Source organism: Oenanthe melanoleuca, chromosome 2 (assembly GCF_029582105.1).
Source record: "Oenanthe melanoleuca isolate GR-GAL-2019-014 chromosome 2, OMel1.0, whole genome shotgun sequence".
Lineage (NCBI taxonomy): Eukaryota > Metazoa > Chordata > Aves > Passeriformes > Muscicapidae > Oenanthe > Oenanthe melanoleuca.
This window is the reverse complement of record NC_079335.1, coordinates 86,523,642-86,545,910: the sequence shown is the minus strand read 5'-3', so window position 1 is coordinate 86,545,910 and position 22,269 is coordinate 86,523,642. Positions and strand designations below refer to the sequence as shown.

The 22,269-nt window shown below is 38.1% G+C and overlaps 1 protein-coding gene and 1 long non-coding RNA gene across 2 annotated transcripts in view; one reads left to right on the top strand and one right to left on the bottom strand.

Annotated features, from left to right (window-relative positions):
• Positions 1-22,269, bottom strand: part of LOC130249185 (uncharacterized) — a 52,602-nt gene that overhangs the window by 10,758 nt on the left and 19,575 nt on the right. The window lies entirely within an intron of this gene.
• Positions 1-22,269, top strand: part of CAP2 (cyclase associated actin cytoskeleton regulatory protein 2) — a 67,637-nt gene that overhangs the window by 29,447 nt on the left and 15,921 nt on the right. Inside the window, exons 4-7 of the mRNA XM_056483711.1 lie at positions 3,239-3,316; positions 15,537-15,680; positions 15,907-15,992; positions 17,570-17,675. Of these exons, the coding sequence (XP_056339686.1) occupies positions 3,239-3,316; positions 15,537-15,680; positions 15,907-15,992; positions 17,570-17,675 (414 nt within the window). The remainder of the gene's footprint in view (positions 1-3,238; positions 3,317-15,536; positions 15,681-15,906; positions 15,993-17,569; positions 17,676-22,269) is intronic.

Here is a 22,269-nt window from a genome sequence, read left to right as displayed (position 1 = left end):
TCTATGTGAAAGAATGGTCATATTCCTCAGCCACTCTCTTGCTAAGAAAAATAAGTGAAACTTAAATTTTATCTAGGTGTGATAGATACTCTTTGCTTTAAAAATCCAAGTAGATTGTCTCAGCATCAACTCTGATTTAAGCTCATCTGTGTTAATTCTGTGCACAGAATTCCAGAGGAGGTTCTCTCCAATGTTACTAACACTTCTGTAGATCTACTAAAAAAAACTTTGCTACATCCACTGTAGAACTGCATATGTTCTTTTCACAAAGCCACCTTCCTGACTTTTATATTTTATTTTCCAGCCTTCAGCATTTCCAATTAATCAGTTCCATATTTACACCCAGAACTATGCATTGTTTTAAAGGGGCAGAAGGGAGGATTGCTAAATTTTATCCAATTTGTATTATCTGTGCCAAAAAAATTGTCTTACTCTTCTTAAGTGATGAGAGTCCTTCTTCTCTTCATTAAAACCTCCTAACCTTGGGTTGCCTAAGAATTTTATGACTGCACTCCTAATTCTTGCTCTTATGACACTAAGAAACATACTGATTGCTCCTAAAACTAATCCCTGAGAAACATACAGGCAACTTCCCTCCTCTCAAGTAACACCACCTGTAATATATCTTATTATTGCCTCTGCTTATCTAGCTTCTTATCCAACTGAAGAATTTTAATGCTAATTTGTGTCATTTCCACTTAAAGTATGAGTTTCCTGTAAGGACCCACATTAAGCATTTTATATGATACCCAGATATACTAGATCTGACACATTATCCTTGTCTAAGAAACAAAGTAATGATTTTGACCACAGGTAATCCCATTGTAATTACTCCTGTTTTTCATTTTCATGTATTTTAATTGCTTGTTTCAAATCTGGTTTAAATGTTCATGGTGCCAAAGTCAAGCTAACAGTCATGACATCATTTGACATAGCTTTCCTCCCTCTTCTTGGGTATATTTGCCCCAATACATCATTGCATATTTCTGTCATTTAGTACTATCTCCAAATAATATATTTAAAATCTTTTCTACTTGTGCTTCCATCTGCCAGCATCCTCAGTAGTCTGGAGAAAAGATAATATGGGCCAAATGATTCTGTCATTGAGCTGCATATATTTGACTTCTTGTTCAGATGATGTAGTTCCCATTGATTTGCCATCATTCTCCTTAGCTATCCTTTCAAAATCTTCATGTGCATCAGCTTCCTTGAAATTGGGGAAGAGTTTGTTATTCAGCAGCATCTGAATCTATACATCAAGAATAATGCAGACATGCCCAGCTTGCCCTTCAGAGCAGTGTCATGGCCTCACTTCATTGCTTTATTTCTCTATTGTTCCAGTAGTAAAAAAAGTGGCTAAAAAATATGTCTTTGTTTTACTTTCCCATGCAAGGTACAGTTCTTTATCCATCATTCCTTCGCTTGTATGTGTTACAATGCCTGAAAAGAAGTTCTGTTTGATAGTCCAGGCCTCCTCTCACTCTTTGAGTGTTTTGTACCTATTCTTAGTATATTGCTTTCATTATTTGTTCATTTAATGACTCTATCCCTTTCCTACAATTTCTCTCTCCTGCCCAGTGCGCACAGATTATTTCCATTCTCAATGAAAATCCATCCTTTCCTGCATTCAAATAATTAAGCTCCTCAGACCAATCATCTTCTTTCATTGATTTTTCTATTTTCTAAAAGTTTGCCTTACACTAAGCCTTAGTTACAGATTTATTTTTGTCCATCTTGCAATCTAAGAAGCACTGAATTCATTCATAATCACTTCCTCCTCAGGAACATCAGTTTTTTCTCAGCTGCTTTACAAGGTTCTCCTCACACACACAAAACCCTCCCTAAGCTTAAGATAACCCACACGTTGTTGTTTTATGAATTTCTGTACCAAATAACCAGTCATCTGAAATGTCTAAGAATATCTAAACCTTGCTATTATTGATGGTATTTATGTCTCTGGCTGGAAAACTTAAGTTTCCCTTATTATTTATTTCTTTATCTATTTATAGAGATGATTATACCCTTCCAAATCTCAGCCTGTCAGACCATATTATCCCTTTCTCCCCAAATGCTGTCCAAGCTGGGTCTTTTTTACCATCTTCCTTTCACTGACTTTCATCCTAACAGATATGTTTTATTCATGCCATCACATTTTAAGATGAATAAACACAATTTAGCTGTTTTACTTTGCTACAACATCAAATTTCCTGACTTTTATGTATTTTAAGTTGCATGCACATGGGTCTGTATATATAATTTCCATGTTTTCTTTTTAGATTGAAAATACCCCAAGGAAAAACAGCATATGCTTCCCCACCCTTTCACAAAGTGATTATAAATGTACCTATTTATATTAGGTTAACTTAATAGCGTTTGGTCTGGTTTGGTTTGGTTTTTATTTAGCAGTATATACTAGTCATGAATAATTTTTTTCTATATAATGCTTTCTGCTAGTCACTACTCATCTACCTGGATGAGGTAGAGGTGATACTGGAATACTGATTCAAATCAATCTATATCCTTTAGAATGTACAGAAAATGTGTAGGGTTCAAATAAATGAAAAAGACCAGAAATTTCATTATTAGTAAACACAGAGCAGTGTAGAGATTTATCACCCCAACTACTGACATGTAAGCAAATGGTCAGGTGCAGCTTTAACCCAAATTCTGGAGTTCTGTGAGGAAAACTGCCCAAAAACCTTTGGCCACCATCTCTCATGGCCATCAATCTTAGCGTGTGCCCACAGATCACAGGCAAAGAATGAATTACAGCATAGTCCCTCAACAAATGTGCCAAGCTCAACTCATCCTGAACATCATGACACCTGCAGTTCAACATGAAGCTTGCATATTGCTGCTCCCAGTGGTAATAAGTTCTTGCCATGCACCTGGGTATAAGCATCACCATTAAAATGTGTAGAAATACTCTGAAGTGTTAAAATTAAGTCCTCCTGTGCCTAAATGTAGGAATTATAACTAAAAGGCTGCTTATCAAATCATTTTATTTGCTGTCTGAAGAAGATAGGGAATTTAACCTTAGGTATTAAAAAAAAAAAAAAAAAAAAAAAAAGTGTAACTAAGCTAGTACTTTAATACATTTCTTCCAGTCAGTGTTGCTGTGATTTAGATGAGAAGCAGCAAGGAAGATTTGAGCTGTCACACTTGACTTTCAGCTGCCAAGAAGAGACACTGGAGGTTACAGGCTAAGGTTTAATTTATATTCCTCCTTTTGTTACAGGCAGAGATGGTACGTGCTGCTTTCCAAGCGCAGAGATCTTTCTTGGTGTTAGCATCTCAATGTCAAGAGCCTCAAGAGGTAAGGAAAGTGACCTGGAGCTTCAAGAGGCACTGTGTAAAAAAGCATGTGTTCCCTTATGTTATTGAGCCTGCATTTGCTTTGTTTGTTCCTTTATTATACAGTGTGCTTAGGGGCTTGCTTTCCCTTTTATAAGCATGGTGCTGTAATAATCAGAAAGTCATGGTTAAGGGTTAAGAACCTTTTCTGTGCTAATGCACATAAGATCATTGAAGAAAGCAAAGGAGGTGTCAACTACAGTTGTAAGTGGGATCAGTCTTTTTCTGGAAGCTGGAAATGCCATGGGATAGAATGGCTGTTTGCCAGATCCTCAGGGATGCTCTGTGGTAGACAGTGAAGTCAGGGTATAAGCTAGTGAGAGAAAAAACAATATTGGCCCATACACTCAATTTTCCCCAAACTGAGGTCCAGGTTAGGCCAATGCTGGAAGGAAGGCAAAGCATTTTGTCAAGAAAACGAAAAAATAAACTTCTATCAAGTTGATTTATATACTTGTTTTAGTGGCAATTATTTAAATCCTCCCCTCACTAGAAAGGAGCTCAGGGAAGCTGTGGAGTTGTTATGAATTTCATTTGTAGTTTCTAGAAGCCTCAGGACCAATAGCACTGTATCATTCCTGGGAATAGCAATCAGGTAGCTCTCTTCCAGGGGGACCACACTTAAACCTTCCTCTTTGGAGTATGCAGAGAATGAAGTCTTCCTTTGCACAGTCTCATCATGGCCTTCAATTCTCCCTTTTTCCATTAGTTCCCTCCTCCAAAGTGCATTAAAATCCATTATTGCATGTCAGTACTCTGCACATGGTATAATTTATTGAAATATTGCTGTCATGATTGTTTTAGAGAAGCAAATTAGAAGTTTTTCTAATCAGTATGTTTTAATGGCAAGGGTACTCAAGGAAAAGAAAAAAAAAACTCATTGATATTCAAGGGTAGGCTTTAGAGTTCCAGACAAGAAGGGATCAGTGGTTTTTCCAGCTGTCCCTGATCTCTGGGAGTAAAAGTGGGTCATGGCTCACACAGAACAGGCAAAATTCCCATTGGTACAGGCCTCGAGCAGTCATTTATATTGGCTGTGAAGACAATTGTTCCCAGTGGCCCACAAAATTCTACATGTTCATAGGTAAAATATTCCCCAGTGAACAGTTTCTGATAGCCCATAATGTAATGCAATGTTCTGAAGTGTTGGGATTTTCCCAGCTCTGGTACAAGAATAAGCTGTGGGTCCTGGTTTGGCCTCCTGTGCTGATGTGCTATCAGTAGGATTTTCTCTGTTTTTACAGTGAGAATGACAATGGCTTCTCCCTACTCCTACATTTTACAACTTTCTGACTTCAAGTCAGAGGTCAAGTTTGAGATTTTCAACTGTAAAGTTTAGAAATTTTCATTTTAAAAGTCAACAAAACATGCTAAAAAAGCAAACAACAAAAAAAGAGTAGAGGTAAAAAGAGATTGTCCAGCAATCCAGAATGATGGTTACATAAGCATTAAGAAAAGCAACAAATAATAAAAAAACTTTGTCATAAACATCATTAGAGCTAACCATCCATATGTCTTAGTTGCACATTATCAGGCTTGCATAGATTTCTGCAGCTTGTTGAAAGCAAGAAAGTACACTTATCATTTAATTATCCCTTAGCACAGAGAAATTGCCACATGATATGTGTGTACACATCATTCCAAAGTTAAAATGCCAAGAATATTACAGACTAAAGTTTCTTTTTATCAGTGAGAACAAACCCAGTCCAGTTACTTAAGTTTTTTTTAAAGACTGTTAGCTTCACATTTTTATAGACATCAAAACACATATTGTTGTTAATTTATCTATTTTTTGCATACATTTTTTGCACAGATACACTCTATTATACTTTGGACAGATGTGAAAATAATTGAAGGCTGCCTACTGCGTACAAATTGAATACTTTTTCCCACTGCAAAGTGATGGTTCCAGGCATAAGGTTTTTTATATCTCCATCACAATGAGTAAAAAAAAAAGTTCTATTGTAAAGTCACATTGGTTAACCATTTTGAAAAAGGTGGTAATCACCAGCTAACCCAGGAGAAGGAAAGAAACAGGCGTCCGGCCCCTGCTCCCCCAGGACCTTACTGCCGTGATGTCATCTCGGCTCTGGTTGTATTTATAGCCTAGAGCCATGGAGTCAGTGTGGAATCCAAACAGGAAAGCTGATCATTAGTGTATCAGAATGCACAGAGTAGAGAAAAGCAAATGAAGATGACAGCATATCTATAAATGCAAGAGAAAAGAGAGTAATTCTGTCATTCAGCTGTCTAGACTGTTTGCTTTATAATGTAAAGCTGTGAATGAGCCAGCGAGTTGCGATTATGGCATAGCAGCTTTGTAGACATTCAGAGACAGCGGTGTGGAGACTGAGGGGATTTACTGAGTTCCTGTCATGTTGGGATGTCATACATGGTGCCTTTAAAAAAAAAAAAAGAGGGAGGGGAAAATGCGCTGGAAAAATAAATTAGCTCAGCTCTTGCAGTTTACTAACTAATGAATAAGGAATTAAAATGAAAAGAAAGCTCCTATGTCTATAATAATCCTTGGATGTTTTTCTGCTCAGCAAAGAACAAAACCTGTATCATCAAAAAGTGGTATTTTTTTCTCCCTGTGAAAATGGTGAAGTCCTAGAATTCATTTTGCTCTTTACTTCGGGCTATGAGTCATTAGCAAACATTTTCATACAGTCAAGATTGCTAAAAGTTGCTTTTGTGGAGTTTTTTTTCTTGTTAATAATGTTATTTCTTTCAGTTGGAATCTGTTGCAGTGCACAGCCTTTATTATCTGTATATGTGAAAATAGTAGGAGCCAGGAAGGTAATTCCAGCTGGCATACCAATCTAGCATCAACTGCAATAAATTACTTTGCAGAGAGCATGTTCTGTTACTTTTTATGGTCATGTTCTATATTTGTATGTGCAGTGGAAGAGATCACATGACAAAACCACTAGTTGATATTCCTGTTTGTGTACGTCTCAGCTAATGGCTGCTAGATACAGGCTCATTCAGCAAGATGGGATTTTTCAGTCCATCCACTTATTAGAAATTATTATCTGATGCCAAACTTCAAACATTAAAACAAAAAAAGTCTGTTATAAATTGTTTACTACTATAAATAGTATAAGAGAATATATGACTGTATAAGAGAGTACAAAGAAGATGGGAAAATAAATTAGAGTATTGCTGTTAGCTGTAAGATATTGTTTAAAAAGATGTTTTGAGACCATATGTTTGCATGTTGCTTGGGCTATTCAGAAGACTGGTTTTAGCATAAACCTTCATAAAACATTCTGAAATAGTCTGGATCTGAATTTTCTATTTCCCACAGTCTAAGCCAAATACAATTCTGACTGAAATGTTTTTTTATTTCATTGTATAAAAATGTTAAAAGTTATTAGTGGTTCTGAGCAAATGTATCTGTTTAACAACTTTTTAAAATTTGCAGTCATGAATACTAATCAGTGTTCAAAGTCACTGCATTAAATTCTCTCTGAATGGTGACTCATATACTGCTTTCTCTTTATGAGTTGTTATATTTCACTTTAAAAGTTCAAACATATTTAAGAGTTGCTTTGAGGACATGCGGAATCCATTGTTCCTGTACTGAGAACAAATTAATGAGATTATTATTTTTTGTGAATCAATATAAGCATATGCAGGATGAGTGTGTTCGTGGTAAGAAGTACTACAAACAGATTTAAATGACAGATGCAGTTCAGACTATAAATGATTACGTAATTTCTCATTAGAAAAGAATGCTGAGTTCATATGACTGCCAAAGCTCATGGATTTAATTACTAACATTGTGCAGACAGACATTCCAAATAAATACCTAGCTTAAATATCCAGATCCTGCACACAGGTTGGAGGAGAGGGGTGGAAAAAAGTGAGAGGTAAAGGAGAGCCTTCCCATTTTTTCCTAGAAAAGGGACACCTCACACCACCTCACAGAAAACCAAGAAATTGTATTTGAATTTGGACTTAGAGCCATGAGAACAAATCCTTCTGTTTTTATTTTTATAGTCAAGGGAAAAGAAAAAAAATGCACTGTAGGATTAGAATAGTTGTGGCAAAATCTTTGAACAAAGGACTCATTCTCAGAATTTTTATGTAGAAATCAAAAGATGAAGATTCACAGTTCCCTACTCTCTGTCAGTGTGGGTTTGCTCATTTTCTTCTCTTTCTATTTTAAAGTACTTCAATAACAGGAATCCTGGGACTTATTATTCTGCATTCTGGCAGGATTTGTTTTCTAATTACCTTGACTTGCTTATGTCGTTCCATTTCCCCCTACTTTTCCTCATGCTTAGTGGGATCACCCTTACTGTTTTCTAAAAATACAAACAGTAGGATACTCCTCACCTTGTTAGTTTATTACTTTCTTATGCAAAAGAGTTTGGGCTTAGTTTTGCTGCCATTCTCTCATCTGGTTGACTGCTGCAAACCTGCTCTTCTGTGTCTAGAAATAGCTTAAGGAAGAATTTGGTTCAGTCCTTTTAAGGTCCTCAGGCCTCAAACTCATAGAAGGTGCCAAGAGTGACATGGATAGAGCCTGAGAGTCCTGATCTCAAAAGGGAGCCCCTTCCCCCGGTCCTCTTCTGTGAAATCTTGCCAAACTGTTGGCATACTTCTGTTATCAGCAAGCCTACAACAACTGCATGTGACGTGTGGTCACAGCCGCAGGGATGGACCAACAGTTTCCAGTTGCTAACCCACTGCAATGCAGAGTTCACAGGCTCATTTTTGGATATTGTTGCAGCTCTTACTCTGTTTAACATCCAGACAGCCCCGACACCTGTTACCTCATAATTCTGTTTCAAAATCATTCATCTGCATTTTATCAGCCTCAAACTCTTTATATTGTCAGTTATAGAATCGTTTAGGTTGGAAAAGATCTTTAAGGTCATCAATCATAAATCCAGCACTGCCAACTCCACCACTAAACTGTGGCTCTAAGCACCACATTTACATGTATTTTAAATACCTTCAAGGATGGTGGCTCAACCACTTTCCCTGGGCAGGTTGTTCCAGTACTTGACAACCCTTTCAGTGAAGAAATTTTTCCTAAGCTCCAATCTAAACCTTCCCTGTTGCATCTTGGGGCCATTTTCTCCTGTCACTTGTAACCTGGGTATAGAAACCAACTCCCACCTCACCACAACTTCCTTTCAGGTAGTGCTAGAGAGCAATAGGGTCTTTCTGAGCCTCCTTTTCTCCATGCTCCCTAATTGATCCCTGATAGGTCTTACTCTCTAGATCCTTCACCAGCTTCGTTGTCCTTCTCTGGACATGCTCCAGCACTTCAGTGTCTTTCGTTAACTTCTCCAGGTATCCTTGTACCATTTCACTTTCTTCATTGTGTTTTCCAAAATTCCCAGGTCGATAAAAGGTGAATGTATTTGAGATTCACTTTTGCCCCAGGGGCAGTGCACTCAGCAGTAAGAAGGCCATGAGACACTTAGGGATTGTGGGTTTTCAGAAGTGCAGCATCACCCAGCTTGTACAGAATAGGGGCAGAAATTCACATCAGTGGCAGCTCTAGACTCACTCCATTATCCCCGGGCACAGACTTGCCAGCAATTCATGTTCTGTGCAGGAATCAGGCTCCAGTAACCAAAGGCTCCTTGCATTTATGACCTCCAGTGTACCTGTATACTCTAGATCCTCTGACATGCTAAGCAATTCTAGGGATCTGCAAACCTTTACTGGAATCCTGCTGTTTGTAACATAATGTCCGAAAATCATCAGGGGAATTTTTAGTCCCTATAGAAATGTTCATATTCAAACTGTGCCATGTGACAACCCACTGAGCTAAGCTGATAGTACACTCCCTCTCCCATTAAGTACCATATTCTTTATTTCTGTTAAAAATAAATCCAAACTAGTACTCTCCTTTTGCTGTGCTACACAATTTTGTCCTGGGATTTATGCACATAACCTTCTAAAAAGGGAAACACTGGGGGTGGAGATGACTGAAAAGCAGGGCTTGTTTTGATTCACAAGTTAGTTAATTATTTTCTTTTTTTTCTTTCGATTTTTACCTTGGTCTAAATCAGACCACATCCAATGATTTGTGAATTCTGAAAGTTATGTCAGTTTCAGGACTGCTCAATGAACCGGGCAGCCTTACAGTTTATCGAAAGATGGAAATCTGCAACATCTAAAATCCCTTTCCTGGGACATGCCCCATGAAAGGTGACTGCTCTTAGCAGTCTCATGGGATCTCAGATGTTGTGAACAAAACAACTTTGGCCTAACAGAACACTATCTCCTTGCTACCTGGAATGCCCTGGACCCCACTGACATGGACTACAATCACAGCAGCAGGATTGAGGAGTAGTAAATCAAGAAAGAAATTTATTAGTGTAATTGTTCTTGTTGATTACTTGTGGGATGTTGCCTGTATGCCTAAAGCAGGACCCTTTCTTGTTGAAAATACTGCCCACAGAAAGCTGTAGCGGACAAAAATACCACACACAGAACATTCAAGTCCATTTAAAAAACAGCCAGTCCCAGCCAAAGGCAGTGGCTTTGATTCTGCACTGCTGTCAACTGATGCATGCAGGTTGTATCAGACCCAGGATTTCTCCACTGGTTAGAAGTGATTTGTCTTTCACATTCCTCTCCATTTGCCTACCTCAGAGTTTACATTTAAAAATAAACCCACAAATGACTAAAGTAGTAATTTGTCATGTAGAGTTACGGTTTGGTATTCCCTGTTTTTTTCCCACAAAGGACAAAACTGCTACAACTGATACTGGCTGTTAGATTGAGAATTTTTGTGCTATCTAAGAGGAATAAAAGCCAAATACCAATTAAGTCATTTTGGAAGCACACAAATGTGTCTAAGCTTCTGTGTTGATGAAGCTGACCAGACAGTTCTGCAGATTTGTCCCTCTGTGTCATAGTCCTGCTGCTGCACAGCAGTGAGTTGAAGTGGCAAAACCTGTACTGTTGACCACTACATCAAATACTTGTTACACTACTATGTTGAAAATTTACAGTCTAAGAAAACTAGGCCATAATAAATTAATGTCTTTCTGTAGTTAGGTAGGAGGAGAGGTTTGAACCTGGAAAATATCAGAATACTAGAGGGACATAAATGTAGTTATCCCAGAGAAAAATCTCACTTATGATCTCTACAGCCAGTCAGAAAATACTTGCAGAGAAAACATTAGATTAAGGTACAGTAGGGAAAAAAAAAAGCATTTTATATATATTTAAATAAATAAGTTCACCCTCAGCCTAATCTCAACAGTGATTCCATCCAGGCTATGAATAAAGAGCTACAGAAAAAACACAGGCCTTTCTTAAACTGCATACGTACAAAAAAAGGACAAAGTCTTCTTTACAGATTTTGAAAATACAAAAAGCAGGAAATTACAGTTAATTAAAAACTATTTCAGTTCTAGAATCACAGCCACTCATAGCAGAAATGAATCTCACTGGTGATCTTATTCCTGTAGATACGGGATGGGCTTCTGCTCATCAGCTTTAAACTGTCAAGGTAGGAAAATTGTGTAAGGTGTTTTTCTAGGCTCTCTTTACAGTAATGGCCAGCACCTCTAGAGTCCATTTCTTTACATTTATTAATATCTTCTAACATATAGTCATCTAATACCTATTATTACATGGAAAGCATTCCTCAGGGACATCTCTTTCTTCGTTTACAGTAGAGGGAATCAAATCTCAGCTGAGAGCAGATGCTTGCCTGTTAAATTGTTAGAACTGAGCGTGGTGGTTGCTATCCAGGACATCTTTCATCCCTTGAAAGGATGAAATGTGGGATGGGACTGTACTAGGCTGTTTGCAGAGATAATGGCTGTGTCTATATTAGTGTTTTAGCTCACTGTGGGACTGTATTTCAACTTCAAGTCAGCCCTGTTTACTATGTTGTGTTTCACATTATAGAGCAGCTTAAGGTGTACAAAGTGGGTATCTTCCTGATGAAGTTAAGTGGAAGATACACTCCCAGGCAGCATCTAAACCACAATTTACAGCTAGTCCCAAATAGCCACCCCTTTACATGTATACTGTGAGTGTCAGGGCCTCAGCACCAACTGTTTTGCTCTGCAGAACCATTCCTATTAGTCTGCCCTGCTTGCCAGCACATACAAAGGCACCTGATTCAGATCAACTCCATTTTTCAAACTTGCCCCTTAAAAGTACAAAGTAAGTATGAGGGAGATTTTATGTAAGTACGAGGGAGAAACTAACAGAAGTGTACACCATGGAATAAAGGTTGTACTCACACTGTTTGGCTTGCAGCTGAGTAAAATGAAGGGGCTGTTGATCCCAAATTCTCTGTTTTGTTTTGCTGCTCCTACCCCAAAGGTTGCCATGCCCTCATTTTGCATAACTTAAAAGAGTATTTGTTCTCTTTACATGTTTTTTTCATAATAGGTCAGGTTGATTTAAACACTGTAATAGTGAGGTCTGAATTGTGTTGCCACTTATCAACATAAAAATCCTTCAGTAAACAATGTAAGCCATGTAAGATTAGCTTAAAAATACATAAGATCTTTAAAAACTATATTTTTATTTACCTGCTGTGTTTTGTGCTTTTGTTGTTCATGCTGGCAGGTTTCTGGACAACAGTTGTTGGCCAGAAAATACCCATTTTACCAAATTAAAGCTGAGATTTTCAAGTAATCACTAGCTCAAGCAAGCCATTCAGTTTAGTGTGACTTTACAGGCAGATTTCAAACACCACAAAACTCAAAACTCTGGCCATTCTCCTGAACTGAGTGTCCCTGTGCCCCAGTCCTATTAAGCCTGTCATCTGGGGAATTTCTTGTGTGGGTAATGCAAATATATGAAGGAGAAGATAGTCTGTGTAGCGTGGTCTGTTGGAATACTGGTATTGCAGGCCATTTTATGAGACTGAGCTGAGACTGTAAAGTCTCTGAAGCCAAAGCCTAAGGCAGTTCTTGTATGCTGGCACTTTTTTGGAGTGTTTTGGCTAATCATGGCAATAGTCTTACTACTCTTGATTTTCTAATAAGAATTACAAAATATTAAAAGCTGGCTGACTGTCTAGTTATTTGTATTTAAATGACAATCTGGTTTTAATCATTATTTAAAAAGGAAAAAAGGATACTGGGAATTGCTTCTGATATTTGTCAGTTGTGCCCATGTTGCATTTTTAAGCATTTCAGCAAAACTGATATTACAATAGGAATGGTGTTTATAAAGGGACTCTTAAATTTCTGTTAAACAACTGTGCTGTGTCTTAAATGACAAGAAATTTTATCTAGCACATGCCAAAGGCATGCTGAAGATTTTTCCAACAGTTCTGATTCATCTCCTGGAATTCAGTTTTCTTAGAGATACAATATAGACAATAATTTTATAAAGTCAGCTGTTTTAATATTCATTGCAATAAAGAGATTATTCTTCTAGAACCCTCAGCACAACTGTTTCAGCATTGTAAAGCCAAACAAGACTGATTACTGCCAGAATTAATGAGCCTTTCTATACCCATATGCCATATACACTGTAATTCATCTGCAGTTTAATCACTAACTAAAAATTTAGAACTAAATTTAGACAGAACTCAATTAAGTGGTTCCTTGCAGGCTGTGTTCCTGTGTCTAACCCTTACACAGAAACCTGGATGACAAGAAGCTTCCACAAACACACACATTTTGTGCAACCACTGCAGAACAGGATGAGTGCAGAGTGAAGGGAAGGCAGACTGAGCTGCTCTCTCACATGGGACAGAGCTGAGCAAAGCCTCAAGCCCATGCTGGTGTCACTGCAGTGCCAAGGGAATGATTACTTTCAGCAACTTTCTTAGCCATACATATTTCACCTTTAAAACTTGCACAGGTTCTGTGAAATTAATAAATTCACTACATTTTAACAAACATTTCTTATAAATATTTAATTGTTGCATAGATTAAGTCCTGTGTTCTGAGGGACAGAAATAATCTCTGTGCCACTGACAGAAGATCCTCAGAAAAGTGCACTGTGGGTCATTCAGAAAATTGTTTGACCCTAATTTTGCCTTCTTATCTGTAGATATCAAAGTATTCTACAAAATAAAACAGCTCTGTTAACACTATTTCATATCTAGGAAATCGAAGCACAGAAAGCTAACACAGCTTTCCTGCAACCTGGTGGGAGAGCTGCAAAGAGAACCCCCATTTAAGGACTCCCATTTCTGTGCACTATCCACAGAAATGTGCTGCCTCCCAGTGCTGTCTAGATATACCAGGCATCTGTGGAGCTGTATTTTTAGCCCTGATATTCTCTTTGTCTGGAACTGGGCCATGAAGATTCACAGTAAGCTAAGGACTGTAAATATCCCTCAGACTTTATGGGAGGAAAACTGGCATAATATCAAAGCAGAACAAGCACTTTCTTAAATTTCAATTTTGTTAACTACTGTCATACTTAAAAGATTTCCCTGAAAAATAAGAAAATACCCAACCAGCTGCAGCATGTTGTAAACAAGCAAAAATTAGAAAGGAGAATTTCTGCAGACTTTATCATGTTATGGCAACAAAGTTGTATTTTAAGAACTACAAATCATGGAGATTTCAGGGCTTTTTCAGACTTAATGATTTATGCTGGTCATTAAGTCATCAACAAAAATATTTTCATTTTCCAGTAATACTGTAAATATTTGTTTTCTCCCAACCCATTTTGTTGTAGGGGAAGATCAAATATCCCCATGTATTTCAGATGCACAGCCTTTCTCAAAGTTACTCTACCACTGAAATGTTCAGGGTCTGTGGGTGGATCAAAATACTTTTCAAAATACACAACCTCTTTTTGACATGTGTCAAAAGTGTCTTTGACCTGTATTGATCCATAGGAAACATGTTTATTCTGAGGTGACATAACATTCTCTAATGCTGACGTCTTCTGGAAGGGTGAAAAGAAAGACCTTAAAATGACAGAGATTGAGCAGGACATCTGTGCCCATCATCTTGTGTGTGTCATTAGTCCTCAAGATCATGGGGATTAGTTGTCTCCAGAAAGCATATCACAAATAGTCCTGGAAAAGGAGAAAAAATGCAGAGTTCTGGTACATCCTGAGTGATTTCCAAGTGAAGTGCCAGGGAGACTTAAAATGGTGCACTGTCTTTGGTGGGACATCATATGGGTTCAGTGAGCATACTTTTGCAATATTGTAGGGTTGCAAGGTACAGCAGTTGTTTTGCTTGTAAACTGATGACTCCATGTCCCTCAATCTGCTGTTTTTTGAGTGGAAAATTTTTTCCCAGTGAATTAGTGCTTTAAGTTAGTTTTTCTGAGACACTGGACCGGTGTGGTTAGCATTCACTTTGCACAGGAAAGAGTTTGGATAGCTTTTGCATTTATTTTGCTTTTCTCTTTGCTCCAGACACTATTCCACTCAGCAGTCATTCCCATGGATACGATTTGTTTCTGATTAACCCAGGAGAACTCCCCCAAACCATGGCTTGCAGGCTGTATATTTCCCATTAAATGTTCCCTCATTACTTGCAGCCAAAACATGAAAATGTACCAATAAGGAAAGGTAAAATTGATCTTGCCTTCAGGGTATTATTTTCTCAGTGTTCTTGTCAGATGATAACAGGCAACTAACAAGTAGTTTGTGTTTCTTGGGAAGATGAACAACTTGGCTAATAACATGAAAAACTCAAGCATCTGAAGACGTTCCAGGGATATCAGATGAAAATCACAATCGTTCTGCTAACTCCGAGCTGTGGGGGGTGATATGGCTCTTAATCTGGGCAGCATGTGAAAATGTTGCCAGTGCTAAGAACAATTTTCGGTAGAGCACATTATTAATACTTAATGTCTGTGCATTTTATCACTGCAACTGTAGGAGGGTAATTAAATTGTTACTGTAATGTAGAAATTTATGATGACCTTTCTTTTTGGATGTTAAACCAGTAGTCAAGGACAATATTAAACCACATGGTGCTTGTGGACCACTCACTGTTAACAGCAGTCTCTCCTCTCCTCTCCTCTCCTCTCCTCTCCTCTCCTCTCCTCTCCTCTCCTCTCCTCTCCTCTCCTCTCCTCTCCTCTCCTCTCCTCTCCTCTCCTCTCCTCTCCTCTCCTCTCCTCTCCTCTCCTCTCCTCTCCTCTCCTCTCCTCTCCTCTCCTCTCCTCTCCTCTCCTCTCCTCTCCTCTCCTCTCCTCTCCTCTCCTCTCCTCTCCTCTCCTCTCCTCTCCTCTCCTCTCATCTCATCTTTTTTCAGAATGAGGTGGCAATGCTTCTCAAGCCAATATCAGAGAAGATTCAGGAAATCCAGAACTTCAGAGAAAGAAACAGAGGAAGTAAAATGTTCAACCACCTCTCAGCTGTCAGTGAGAGCATCCCTGCCCTTGGGTGGATAGCAGTGGTGAGTGACACACGGGATGGTTGGGAGGGCTGTCCATAGGTTTCTGGATGGTGCAGCCCAGGATAGTTCCAAATCTTGCAGAGCTCTGCAGTCTCATCTGTGTAGTTCTTCAGTCTACTACACCCAAGAAGGTAATAAACCTAGTATGTCAGGGGAGGTGTCTGACTAATGTTTTACTTCCTTTCTCCTTCTGTTGTTTCCTGCTACCATGGGGTGATGGTCCTAGTCTCCTAAACCAGGCCCTTATGTCAAGGAGATGAATGATGCTGCTACCTTTTATACTAACAGGGTTTTAAAGGACTACAAGAACAGGTATGTTGCCAAGCTCCAGTATCCACTAGCCAGAGAAAAGAGCATTAACCATACCAGTAGGGTTCACAGTACTGCCATGGAAAGTATTTTGTAAACTAAAAAGCATTTGATAAAACCTTCTTGCAGGAGTATAGTTTCCCCTCCTCACCTCTGACCTGCAGCATGCTGCAGTGAGAATGGCAGCAGCATTAGCAGTGCTGGTTTTCACTATGCACATTTTAAGATGATTTTTAATTTTTCTGGCATTCTAGCATCATGAGCTTATATGCAAATGCATATTTACACAGCAATGTGTGGCTAGCTGGCTGCTGTGCATCCTCCTCTCATTTGTGCTCTCATACTGTTGCTGTTCTTGCTCTTGGCTTGAAAATATCTATTTAGGTGGTAGAGATATACAGCTTCAAATTCCATAGCTCCTAATTTCATTTTTCACTGTACCACTTCACTGTTCTTAAAGAGCTCGAGGAATTCACAAAAAAAAGTTTCTTGAATGATATCTGAGAACTCATAGAGAAAGAGAAGAAAATTCAGGTCCTTCTTATGCCCTCTTTGAAAAGTCATGTATAAATCCTGTTGACTTGGCGCTTTTGAAGGCCAGATTTCGTCTCTTGATATTTATATATAATATGTTATTTTTTATATATTATATATTATTCCTAAATCCCATGTTTACCTACTAAATGCTGGGGTAACTGATAATTTTTACAACATAGTATCAGTACTTCCACTGGAGGAAAAAAATGTCTCATGTAATGGTATAAATAGAGTACATTATTTAAGTATTTATTCTTCATTTAATGAGGAATTCTTTTCCTGTTTTTCACTGAATCAGACCACAATGTCTTCCAAAGTATAGAAGGCTCTGCCTTGACTTCAGTAGGCTTTGGATTAAACCTGTTAACCCAGGTCCTCCACATTATTAAGGATCAAATTCCAAAGGAAATAAATAGAAGGTAGACACACAAATCCTTGTAAGCTATCACTATTCACTCATAATTTGTTATAACTATGCACTTCATCTTACAAGCAGTTTCTCTCTACATATTTCCTTATTTCATTTATAGGTCCCATTGGAGGACTAACGATTCTAAAGCCAACTTGCAACTGGTACTCTAAAAATTCCTGATGTATAAATATTTTAGTCTGATGACTGTAACATGACCCAGTATTGCCCTGGCCACATTTGAACGTGGCAGCCAGAATATTTTACAGAATCCATGGATATTTAATTTTCCAAAGTTCAGCCCCCTGAAACGGAGTCTGGGTACCTGCTGTACAGCTCATTGTGCCTTTAGTGCTTTTGCAGTTGACTTTGAGCCTGAGAAGAATGGTGACACACACTTCTAGCAGGAAACACTCTCTGCTAGAGGCATCCTTTGCCCTTGTTATACCTCTAGAAGGATCTAGAAGCTTTCCAGTGTAGCAGCTTCAGTCTTTGCAGCACTGGGCTGGTTGGCTGCCTGCTAACTGCTTTGTCTGTGGCTTTAAGGCAGACATTGGGTTTTACCTGCTTTAAGTAAGAGTTGATCTCTGTTTTTAAGTACATTCACACATAAATATTGCCTCTGCTTTTACAGTGACACACGCCATGTTGATTGGGTGAAATCATATCTGAACATCTGGTCTGAACTTCAAGCTTATATCAAAGAGCATCACACCACAGGCCTCACTTGGAGTAAAACTGTAAGTACTCTTTCTTTCTTCAAGGAGAACCACAAAAAGCCAGTAACCACTTTGTCTTTAAATGCGGGACATTAGCTCAGGAAAAATAAATATCTAGGCCAGGATCAGAAGTTGAAAAATTGGGAAATTTCATGGTCCATGGATTTCCTAACCAAGCCAATAAATGTTTGAAATATAGGTGGAGATATTCTGGCCATTGTGGTACAGGTTTGGAAGAAAAGAATTATTTGGGATTATTATAGCCTCAGCTGCAGACGGTAAAGAGAGGCAGATACAGTTCTCCATGCCTGCAGAAGCTAGGAACAAGCAAAATGCAAAAAACTGAAGGACATGTCAGACCAAAGGAAAACTGAAGGAGCATGTCATGGAAAGGAGGATGGTGGGAAGAATCTGAACAAAGAGAGGGATTTAATAACAGGAAAGACAAAGGCAAGGGATATATAACTTTATAGATGACTAACTTTATAAAACTATTATTTTAGACATACAGAAATAACTTTTGGAAACAGAGAGAGTAAATATAACTGCATTCCTAATTATTTATGCTCCTTATATAACCTGCTTCTCTGTGTTACATCTGAGATGATAGCAATGAATATTTTCCCTAAGAGAGGTGTAAACTTGAAAAATTGATTTTATGTTGGGCATAAATGTAAGAGTTTATGTCCACTGTCTACACTGATACAGTGTTCTATTTAATAATGTGCTCATGTTTATTATCAGGTTAGGAGAATTGTTGAAGTATATTAAAAATGTAATCAGCCTGCTCTTTACTGATACCATCTCCTAAACCTACCATATACTTGCAAATGCAGTCTTTCACACCAAATTTATAATTTCTTAGGTGTATACAAATATCATAATTTTTTTATTGAATTACTATTCAGAGGACTAATACAGGCCACCATTTAGCTCTCAAAACAAACAATTTTAAGAACTTGGAAACATAAGGAAGTGAAGTAGAACTTTCAGATTAATGGCCTTCCAATCCAAACCATTCTGGGATTCTATGAAGTGTATTAGCAAGGATGTAACATGTAATGCTTAACATGAAATAAGAGCTGGAACACCTTTCCTGTGAAGACAAGCCGAGAAAGTTGGGATTTTTCAGCCTGGAGAAGAGAAGGCTTCATAGAGACCCTTTTGTGACCCTGCAATATATAAAGTGGGCTTGTGAGAAAGACTGAGAAAGACATTACCAAGACTTATAATGACAGGACAGGGGGCAATAGTTTTAAAGACTGAATATAAGGAAGAAATTATTTCTTGTGAGGATGATGTGACACTGGAACAGGTTGCTCAGAGAAGCTGCCCCATCCCTGGAAGTGCTCAAGGCCAGGTTGGGTTCAACATGGTCTGTGAAAGGTGTCCCTGCCCATGGCAGGCAGTTGGAACTGGATGATCTTCAAGGTCCCTTCCAACTGAACCTTTCTCTGATTCTACGGTACCTGGAAAAGATGTTTTCTCTCTCTGTCTATGGAGGTTATAACCATGTAGGAAAATGTAGGTTACTTGTTCACAGCAACAGATTTCATCTTTCTCTTCATTCCCTTCATGAGACATTGTAGAAGTCCTTTCAGTTCTCAAGTATTTGAGTGCAAGTTCAAACATGGGAGAGAACCATGATCTGCATGTACATCTGAGTCTGAAGCAATGCAAGATGTTTGAACGTGATACATTAGAAGACTGTAATTATTGGCTACGTTGTAAGTTTCTGTAGTAAAAATTTTAAATATTAAATAGGATTCCTTTATTTAGTACAAAATTTCCCACTTGGTACATCCTATTCTATTATGATCAAAGAACGTGAGAAGACCTAATGATTTTGAAATTATTATTTCATAAAGAAAAGGAATTGTAGTACCCCATTAGCTGAATTAGCCTGAGAATCTGGGACAAAATTTGTTCTGTTAATACAGAAAAAGAATAATCTTCACCTTTAATAGAACTGCACAAGTATGGAAATAGTGTTACAAGGTAAAGGTTTGTTACAGCCATTTGATCAAACAGGAGGAGCTCTCAGTGCAGGTGAGTCCTGGCAGTCTTACTCAGAAGGGTAGCTGTTGCAGATTATGCTTGACTGGTCCTAAAACCAGTACCTCAGCCATCGTGTCTTTATATTTCTCTGTCTTAAGCTGTCCAAGAAATTGCTGAAATCTAGGTATGACTTGTTTATTTATATTAAGCATAGTTTCCTGCCAACAGTGCATTCCATCATGAGTGATGAGCCCATCACTGCATCTGAAGTACTGATTTCACTTCACTTTGGATATCACTCATATCTGGAAGTTGTCTTGAAAGTATGGCTCATTTAAATTATCCTTTATGTGATATGAGTCTGAAAGATTAAATTTCAGACTCATTTTTATGGATGTAGATATTTTTTTAAGTTCTACTCAATGTACAAGTAAGAAAATTAGAATCCAGTAAGTTAGCAGGTTGTTTAAATAGCTTAAATGTTACTTAAATATTTCTTTGAAGCTTGGTAACAAATACATTCCAGAAAGCAATGAATTGCTCAAGTGATAATTTCATTTTTGTTATACATTTTAAAATGAGAGTGAAAGTCACAGATTCACATTGTGTGAAGTTAAGCATAAAGGTCTGCAGAATCAGGGTCTAGACAGAAATATGATATATATAAAAGCTGCAGATATATTCCAGACACAGTTGTTAATCATTGCACACAGCAGCTTCCACTTACATGCATAAAAGGAAAAAAGGAAAAAGCAGTAGTTTGGCAAGGCGTTAACAAAATGGAACATTTATGAAAGGCAGACATTGGTGTAAAAAAGGTATTTTATTATAGAGGGAGAGAGAAAGAGAGAAATGTCTTGGGGCATATAAGTACAGATTTAAAAGTGTATTATACCAATAATTTACCCTTCATATCTGCAGAAGTCAACAAAGCAATGTATGAAGTTTCTATAAAAAGCTCTTAAATAGCACATTTGGATATTTTTAACAAGAGTGAAGAGTCAGGAAGAATATTAACTACTGCTTCTCTCCCAGCTGTATTCTCATTGCTTGAACTCCAACAAAACCTCAGGAGCATACACCTAGGTCAGAGGGTTTCCTATGCTTGGGTTTCCAAAAGGGGACAGGATTTTGGAGTTTGCACTTGGCCCCCTAGTCTATAGGTGCTGCATACTGTGGTGTGCACATTTACGTCCATGCAATATTCCAAAGCTATGCCATTTCCAACTCCCCACAGCCTTCCATCAAGCTGCACAGGCAGCTGCAGCCAGCCTTGGAACACATCACTAGTGCATACAGGAAAGTGTTTCTGGCTCTGGCAGCAGGCACAGAGGCAGACACTTCAGAGGAAAGAGAAAGAAATGTCTTAATAAATTACAAGACAGACACAAAAACAGGTGTAAAGGGTTGAAATAATGGCCAAGCAGTGACTTCTGACAATAACAGTTATCTCTATCTGATTTATAAAAAGTCTGTGATAAAAACAGGTGTTCATAGATTTTTTGGATCTAACACAGTTCTGTCTTACTTTGATTCTGCCAAGATATGTGACAATATTTACTTCTTAAGGGGACCCTATTGAAATGTGTGTGACAATATGAGAGAAAGCCAAGGAAATAGTGAAGAATTAGTGCATGTAAGAATACACTTAGAAGGAAATAGTGTAGTTAAGGACCTTTCAACTTTTGTGCATCTGAACCTGTTTTGCTCCCTACATGGAGGGGTGGTACAGAACTGGACTGGACAATGTAAATTGGCATTTCACTGCATGATGGGTATGGTTGGGATATTTGATGGTACTGTGTTCACAGAACAAAAGTATGTATCTAATGTATGTTTGTGAGCAGGATTGTTCCAGAGAGTAAAAAGTTCCATGTATTTTCAACATAATCTGAAGTAGTCATTTTCATTGATTGATTGTGCATATGTCAGAGAAAATAGGCTTGTCAGTGCAAGTCAGATGGATCTACAGTATTTCCTTAAAAATATAATTTTGTAGTTCATTATCTTGGATGCAAAGTGTCCTTCTGCCTCCTACACCCTGTGCTGAGTGGCCATTCATTACACTCACTACATCTCAATTTAGCCATCTTGACAAAGGGGACAATAGCAATTACCAGCCTAATGGAGATTTGTTTTAATTTGCTACCAGATATGACATTCTTAGATGTCAGTGAGTCTTTTTAAAAAGCTGTTGTTACAATGAAATATTTTAAGTGCCCAGGGTAGCATATTACCTATGCAGTAATTGTCATTTTTGCTTGCTACAGCTTTCTGTCTTTAACAAGCAATCCACAGCTGTAATAGTGACCTGTCCTTTTTCAGCTCTTTCTGATAAAGAGCAAGGGCCTTTTTTCCTTTGTCTTAAAGAAGGCATTCTATTGAACCATCCCTCTTTCTACCCTCCACTTCTTTTTGGTGATGCAAATAAATGAACAGCTGTAATATAATCTCACAAGAATGCCTAATGAAAAGTTTGTTTGCTACAAGGCCTGCATGAGTAATCTGGGGGAAGTGAAACTTCTGCTCCTATTTCTGCAGGTTAACCTTGCAGTAAGAAAGCCAGTAATAATAAGAGACTGCTGTAGTTTTCCATCTATCAAATAAGTGCTACGAC